An 8429-nucleotide genomic window follows, 5' to 3' on the forward strand; every position below is an offset into this window, starting at 1 on the left:
GCTACTCCTGACGGGGGAGAGCTGCGTCGCGAGGCGACCACTTTCCAGACTTTGATCAGGTCCTGGTAAAAGACGGGCAACGCCTGCAAGGAGCCACCGAGGCCCATCTGTTCTATAAACAGGAGCTGCACGTCATAATTCAGGCTGTGCACCTGACGGAAGAAATACGTCATCAGGGCACACCATCTAAGAGGAGGCTCAACGTAGAGGTATCGCTGCAGGGTCTGAAGGCAGAAAGTTGCCATCTGTGTGCGTAGGCACACTAGCACCTGACCACCCTCCCTAAGCGGGAGACTCAGAACCTCAGCAGTGACCCAGTGCAATCTTTTGTCCCAGAAGAAGTCGACTAACAATTTCTGGATTTTTGTGACAAAGCCCGGGGGAGGGGTCAAAGTGACCAGCCGATACCACAACATGGCGGCGATCAGCTGGTTTATGACCAGATAGAAGATGTAACTCTTTTGAGTACAAACCCGTTTCCATCTGTTTCAGATGAAGTTACATTGTTTCATAGTTTGCCATTGTGAGATTTGAACTCTTGATCTCTTGATAGTTTTGCCATTGTGAGATTTGAACTCTTGATAATCTTTTAAATGAAAACCAAATCAACAAAATTGGGATAAATCAGGCACAGCCCCTAATTCAGGTCAGTTGTAAAACCAAGGACAAAGAGTAAAGGAACCTTACAAACTTTAAATCAAAATGTGATTAAAGGGGTCAACAAAACACCCTAGTCCCCGCGGTGCCCACCGAGCATGGATAGCCTCGAGAGTGTCAGCAGACACCGCGTGCTCCCTCTCCAGGGACATCCAGCAGCGAACGTAGCCACGGAAGATGTCAAACTTGTAACTGTTGATATTCAGATGGATTTGGGTGTAACTCTTTTGAGTACAAACATGTTTCCATCTGTTCCTATTCAGATGAAGCTACATTGTTTCATAGTTTGCCATTGTGAGATTTGAACTCTTGATAATCTTTTAAATGAAAACCAAATCAACAAAATTGGGATAAATCAGGCACAGCCCCTAATTCAGGTCAGCTGTAAAACCAAGGACAAAAATTTAAAGGAAACTTACAAACTTTAAATCAAAATGTGATTAAAGGTGAACTCTTGATCGTAGGGTTACAAACCCACTACCATAACCACTTGGCTATTTAGGCCAAGCCAGTCACCTGCTTGTTCGGGCACCAATTCCAAGTGATTTCTAATGGGTGGTTAATTGAAAATGCCTCTTGTCACTGTCAACAATTGGGAGGGTAACTGGAGAAAGAGAATCAGTGGCTTCCCCCTCCCCGCGGACAGAAGTTGGAGTGGTAACAAGTCTGTAAATTGGGGTTTAGTATAGACTCGGTATGATAGATCCAGTCGGCTGCTTTCAGACAACTTCATGCATTGCCACAAAGTAATTGGTATTTAGAAACAATTTGCGGCTCCATTCTAAACTGCACGAGCCAGCAACACTGAGTAATCACCATGGCGACCGCACCATCTTGGAACATCACCCAACGGCCCCTGCGCCCCCGACGTCATATCCAGGCCTGACGGGAACGCTTCCTCTTTCTTTGCGGCCCGAGAAGCGCGTTTAGCTGAGGCCGAGCCCTCTGCCGCAATCCAGTTCCATCCGACCTCAGGACGCCTCATCTCCACTCAAAATGACGGAACAGATGACCCTTCGTGGGACCCTGAAAGGCCACAATGGCTGGGTGACACAAATCGCCACAACTCCTCAGTTTCCCGATATGATTCTGTCTGCGTCCCGAGGTATCAGGAGTGGGGGAGGGGTCCCGTTCGCGGTACTTGCCACTCTGGCCGAACAGAGCAGCCTTTTCCCGGTTTTACTTTTATTGCGTCTCTCTCTCAGTCGCATTTTGTTTAACTTTTCGAGTTGTTGGCTCTAGGCGGCCAGGGTAATTAATTGCGGGTTACATGTACAATTATATCCACCGATTACAATTTGGGTGAGGTAGAGGCCTGGCTCCCTGTCAGCAAATAGCAACTGTGAATTGTTGTAAAGCACAAGACGGAAGCCTGCAGAACTGAGCTGTGCATAAATTAGGGCAAGCTAAAGCAAAAATACTTTTTTTATGTGTTAAGTAACTTCAGGTTAATTAGGGCCCACTAGACCTCAATGTCCCAAAGTGTTTTACAGCCAATGCAATGATTTTTTCTTTGCAAGTACAGACACTTGTAGTGAACGCGGCAGCTGATTTAAAGCGCGCCGTTATTTTTGTGCTAAAAGGAAACTACTTTGCCTGGCGAATAAGCATCTGCGGATTCTGGAAACCTGAAACAAAAAGTACTACAAGTAGTCAGGTAGAATCTGTGGCGAGAACAGATCAGTTAATGTTTCATTGATCCGAAATGTTTAACTCTTGTTCTCTACTTAGATGCTGCCAGACCTGTTGAGTACTTCCAGCATTTTCTGTTTTTGTTTGGTTTTTAGGATCGACAGTAGTTTGTTCTTGTAACTTGCATTTCTATATCCTTTTTAATGTAGTAAAATTTCCCAAGGCGCTTGGCATAGGAATGATTGTCAAACAACATTGGCTGTTGCTATGTCCTATATATGCTAGCTTTTGGATACAGAGTCATTTTAATAAATAAAGTTTAATGTATTACATTAGTTGATGTCATAGCTGGAAAATAACTTCAAACTCTGAAGTTGCAGCTTCCTATCTCTAGATGTAGTGTTTGAAAGAACATATGTTTGTTTTCAGATAAAACTATCATCATGTGGAAGCTAACAAGGGATGAGACCAGCTATGGTGTCCCTCAGCGTTCCCTCTGTGGCCACTCTCACTTTATTAGTGATGTAGTCATTTCTTCTGATGGTCAGTTTGCCCTTTCCGGCTCCTGGGATGGAACTCTGCGACTTTGGGATTTGACAACGTAAGGGTGCAGTTAATTTAGTATTTTAAAATAATCAGATTTGTAAGTAAAAAAGGGTTAATCTGTTCTGAATGCACTTTAAATGTTGTTAGTACTTTCAGGATATTGATCCAACTACATTAATGAAGTAGTTGAACATTTTCTGTTCTACGCAATAATTGGTGTATGTTTTTTCACAACTTGTTGGGTTGATTAATGCAGGGTCAACTTTATTACTCTTCCAGAGGTTCAACTACCCGCCAATTTGTGGGTCACACCAAGGATGTACTGAGTGTTGCCTTTTCAGCTGATAATCGCCAAATTGTGTCTGGCTCCCGTGACAAGACCGTCAAATTGTGGAACACTCTGGGAGTTTGCAAATACACAATCCAGGTAACTTTGAGTTGTGTTCCTAGCATGCCTACTGCATTATGTAAGAAAATAATTATTTCACTTTATTACCTCAGAATTTGATATTTTAGCCTCCTTCAGGCACTGAAATAGCTGATAATCCAAGCAAAAGTGAAGCTTAAATGTAAATTTAAAGAACCTACAATTAATTGGAATTGCCATTCCTAGTCTTGTGCTGAGAAATTAATGAGTTATTTGACTAAGAGTAATGGTAGACCTGAGCTTTTCATACTTAATTTGTCCACATGGATTGAAAGCGCACACCAGTACAATAATTTTATTCTTGAATTGTTTGGGGAGAATGTTCTGAGGTACAGCAAATTGACTTCGCAATGTATTGGTGCAATTCAAATGGAAATAAATATTGTTGCAAGTAATATTGGAGTCAGCCATGTTACACTATTGAGTCAAAATTATGTGCTCACTCTTAATTTGTTATAAATGCATTGTTTAGCTTAGTTATGCAAAGTTGTCCAATATAGTTTTGTTGAATTATCAGAATTTTTAAAAATCCAGTATGGCTACTATGTGGTGAGGAGGAGATGTGAAAGTGAACATCAGTGACTGATCTTTCTGAAGCTTGACAGAGTAGTTAGTATCTGTTGGCTGCCTCATTGTTCATTTCAAACTGCAAAAAGCTTGAGAAACATGGTAAGATACCAGATGTGACCCTCCAGTGCCTCATACCATGTTAGAGGCTGTGGTTTTAAGATTATCGAAAGATGATGAAAAGAATGGTACCTGTTACTGGTTGAGCAGTGGGATGTGCTTGATATTGGAAACTATTTAGACAGTTGCATTGGGGATGTCATATTAACGTGAATAGAGGAATGGCTAACAGGAAACAGTGTCAAGGATAAATGGGACATTTTCAGGTTGGCAAATTGTAACGAGCCAAGTGCCATATAATGTCATGGATGAAGGGACCAAGTGTATTGTAACCAAATTTACTGATGTAAAGATAGGAGGGAAGCAATTTGTGAGGAGAGCACAGAATCTGCAGAGGGATTAAATGAGCGGCAAAAAATTGGTAGATTGAGTATATTGTGGGAAAATATAATGCCTGTTTTGGTAAGAATAGAAATGAAAATTAAATGACGGGACACTACAGAATGCTGTGGTGCAGAGGGATTTGGCTGTCTTCTTACATGAGGCGCAAGAAGTTAGAGTACAGGTAGGACAAGTAATTAGGAATGTAATGGGAATATTTACCTTTTATTGCAAGGGTGGGGTGGAATATAAAGGTAAGGAAGTGTTGTTACAGCTGGAGAGCGTGTTGGTGAGATTATGCCTAGAGCACTGTACAGTTTTGGTCCCTTGAGAAGGGATATACTTGCATTGGAAGCAGTTTAGCAAAGGTTCGCTAGATTGATGTCTGGGGTGAATAGTTACCTTATGAGGAAAGGTTGGGCCTTACTTTAGAAAAATGAGAGGTGGTCTTATTGAAACATACTCTGAGGGAGCTTGGCAGGGTAGTTGCCGAGTTCCCTTGGGGAATCTAGAAAAAGAGGGCACCGTTTCAGAATAAGGGGACTGCCATTTAAGGCAGAGAAGAAAAGAAAATAACCTTTGGAATTCTGTATCCTAGAGAGTGGAGGCTGGGTAATTGAATGAGTTAGACAAATCTTTGATCTATTATGGAGTTGAGGGTTATGGGGGCAGGCAGGAAAGTGGAATTGTGGCCATGATCCGGTCAGCTATTTTTGAATGGTGGAGCAGGCTTGAGGGCCTATTGACTGTAGTTTCTTGGGGCGGTGACAGGAAGAATTGTGAAATGTGGTAAGTGAGAAAATGGTGAATATAAATTGTATTAATGTGCTTTTGTTACATTTTAATCCACTTTTCCCATGTCTTTTTGTAGGATGAATGCCACACTGAGTGGGTTTCTTGTGTTCGCTTCTCACCAAATAGCAGCAACCCCATCATCGTCTCCTGTGGCTGGGATAAACTAGTTAAGGTACAAGTGGGGCTGATGTAGATTAAAATTATTGGGTGGGCTTGTGGGAACAGAATATGCTGGAAATATCTTTCAACTTCTGTAAAGAAAGATGAATGGATGGGTGTAGACTTTTGTCAAGACTGAATTGTTATAGGTCTGAAAACGAAGGGAAATGAAGTAAATCAGATGCCATGATTGTTGGAGGCAGTGGTTTTTCTTCACCTGTGATCGCCAAGGCTGTTTGATGTACCCATTTCATTTCTGTACTTTCTCTTAAGATAAGAGTTCTCATTGTTTCTCTCTGTGTGCCACTCATTTCTGCTAGTTCATATTTCTTAATTACTGCCACTAAATGTTATATTCCCTGCACAAAATGTAGATTCTATTATATTTGGTTCCTTATCAGAACATATCCTTTGTGACATGTGTGCATGACCTCCCTGTGGCTCACTGCTACGGTACTCGTTAACAGTACTCATTCTTTTCCATCCCCTTTCCTTATCTAGGTAGACTTGGTGCACTCCTTAGAAATAGTGTCTCTTTCTGCTCCATATTTTATAGTTATTTGACCTGGGCGTTGATTTGATTTTGCTTTTGACACTTGCTGTATTTTTACAATTTTTAAATATTATTTCACTACTTTTATGTATACTCATAATTTTTTTTTGAAGAACTTATTTGCAGAAACTGGTTAACTATCTTTCAGTGATATGGTCGGTATATGCGAACTCCTATCTTTAAAATTTTCCTACTTACTCCCCTGCCCCCTGTATCTTAATATCTAGTTTGTCATCGTGATGAAGAGCCTACACCTGAAAAGTTGACCATCTTCCTTCTTCCCAGGTGCTGAGTATTTTCAGCTTTTTTCCCCCCCTTTCACCCAGACTGGAATTTGAAGCTTTCATTTGGAAGAATATGATCTGTGGTCTCAGTTTACTTTAAAATTAGGAAGCGATAGTTGTTATGCAAAATGTGGAATCTTCAAAATTTTCAATGTGTACTTATCACTGTTCTAGGTTTGGAACTTAGCCAACTGCAAGCTGAAAACCAATCACATTGGGCACCCTGGCTTTCTGAACACTGTTACTGTTTCTCCTGATGGATCACTTTGTGCTTCTGGAGGCAAGGTAGATCACTGTAGCTTCACATGATTACTATTAACAAGAAAAGTAGATGTTTCTTATTTGATGGATTAGATGGCTAACAACCCTTAAGGAAAAAGGCATTGTCAACAGCTTTTAATTAATCAGTGTATGCACATGAAGCCTGATTTCTGTCATTTGTATTCTACTGTTGCTACAATATTTTCAGACTGCTCTTAGGTGGTTTTTGGTTTCAAATGTGAAATATTTTCAAACCAAAGCCAGTAAAAGTTCCTGTGTCTGATGGTTTTTCAGGAGTTGTTGAATTGTCTGTCAAACTTTGCCCAACATAAGATGTTTTTTCTCTGTTGTGTAGGATGGTCAGGCCATGTTGTGGGACCTCAATGAAGGCAAACATCTGTACACCTTGGATGGCGGTGACATCATCAATGCCTTGTGCTTTAGCCCCAATAGGTATTGGCTCTGTGCTGCCACTGGCCCAAGCATTAAGATCTGGGTAAGTACATTTGCATTTTTGGGACAAAATGGGGCTTTTTCCTGAAAATTGGAAGTTGAAGCACTTTTTATTGCAGTGATTTTTACAATTCACTGATTCTAGAACAAGCCCTTGAAGCGTATGATGCTTTTAATGATACAGAATGAAGCTTCAGTTTAAAGTATTTGTTTCCTCTGTTATCTATCTCTGGTTGTCCAGCCTGTGAATCATGAGCTGTATGTGGTTCAGTTCTGTTTTACAGGCTGGTTCCTCCTGTTCATGGCCTGGAGATTTGAAAAGGACTATAGTTGGTGCTGTTGCCTTATTTGTGGACGGTCTACTCCTAGTGCTGGTCACTTTTTTTTGAACTTGCACGAACAAAAACAAATTCAAGTGCTTTTGAGATTGGGAGCTAGCCAGAAACAAAGCCACTGCTTAATGCGGTAGTGGTTTTTCTTCATTCTTCTCCATTTGCCCATTTGTCTGAAAGAACAGGGTGAGGAAATACTCCCTTGTTTTTGTAACTGCCCACTGGTTGACATTGCTTTTGCATGCCTGGGTAGATTGTGTCAGTTAGTATTTCTTTCAAAATGCAAATACTGTTGCTAAATTCACTTGGATTTGCTTAAGATGGAAACTTCCAAACATGTGCATGTTTTCTTGAATGGCTTTGTATTGTAGGTTTTAGTAATGAATTTAAAATTATTGCATTTATGAATTGTTTTCAGGACCTGGAAGGAAAAATTATAGTGGATGAACTACGCCAGGAAGTGATTAGCACCAGCAGTAAAGCAGAACCTCCACAGTGTACATGCCTGGCTTGGTCTGCAGATGGACAGGTATCCTTTTTGTTTGAAACATTACTTCAAATACAACCAGTATCCCGATGATTATATTCATTCACACAAACAGCTGACCGTTATGGGGCTGATTACAAGTCCTGCAAATATGAGGGATAATGGACTATAATTTTTTATAATGGTATTTGCAAAATGTATGTGGCTGTTGTATATTAGTCCTGTGCCTCCCAAGAGTTGCACAAGTCGTACATATTAATGGTTAAAAAGCAGTGACTCAAATGATTTTGGTAGCTGTGTTTTGTTCACCGGTTTGCAAATATGGAATCCAGTGGTGGCTGTATTGAAGGCTACTTAAATTAGTTAGCCATTTGAAAGATAAACAACCATATTAGTACAATTAAATCATTTTATTTTTGTCCCCAGACATTGTTTGCTGGCTACACTGATAACCTGATCAGAGTGTGGCAGGTCACTATTGGAACAAGATGAAGTGTTTCTTCCAAGAAGATACAGAGAATCTTTACTTGTTCAAGCTGATCTGAAATAAAATATTCCTGTTTCCAACCTGTCTCTAAATCTCAACTTGAATATGTTTCTTTTTGGATTTCTAATTTACAGAAGGAATAACTGCTCTAACCACACTTTTCTGCTTTATAATATGACTTTACCAATCAAATGTTACTAAGTTTTGTATATGTAATCCTGACTGCATTATTTACTTGTGCAAGGGTTTTGCAGATAGCATTTAGCAATTTTGGAGTTTTATTAAAACTGGTCTGGATGTGTTGGGTTGCTTATTTCACGTTGGATGTACATGCAGGGCTGTACAGCA

General features: G+C 40.4%; 1 protein-coding gene across 1 annotated transcript; it reads left to right on the top strand.

The window, feature by feature from the left end:
- Nucleotides 1-1536: 1536 nt before the first annotated feature.
- Nucleotides 1537-8161, top strand: rack1 (receptor for activated C kinase 1). Its single transcript, XM_041193676.1, has 8 exons — nt 1537-1762; nt 2719-2890; nt 3115-3262; nt 5142-5237; nt 6236-6346; nt 6678-6818; nt 7526-7636; nt 8021-8161. The coding sequence occupies exons 1-8, from the start codon at nt 1654-1656 to the stop codon at nt 8084-8086; spliced, it is 954 nt and encodes a 317-aa protein (XP_041049610.1). The 5' UTR covers nt 1537-1653; the 3' UTR covers nt 8087-8161.
- The last annotated feature ends 268 nt before the right edge of the window (nt 8162-8429 follow it).

This window comes from Carcharodon carcharias, chromosome 8 (genome assembly GCF_017639515.1).
Source record: "Carcharodon carcharias isolate sCarCar2 chromosome 8, sCarCar2.pri, whole genome shotgun sequence".
Classification (NCBI taxonomy): domain Eukaryota; kingdom Metazoa; phylum Chordata; class Chondrichthyes; order Lamniformes; family Lamnidae; genus Carcharodon; species Carcharodon carcharias.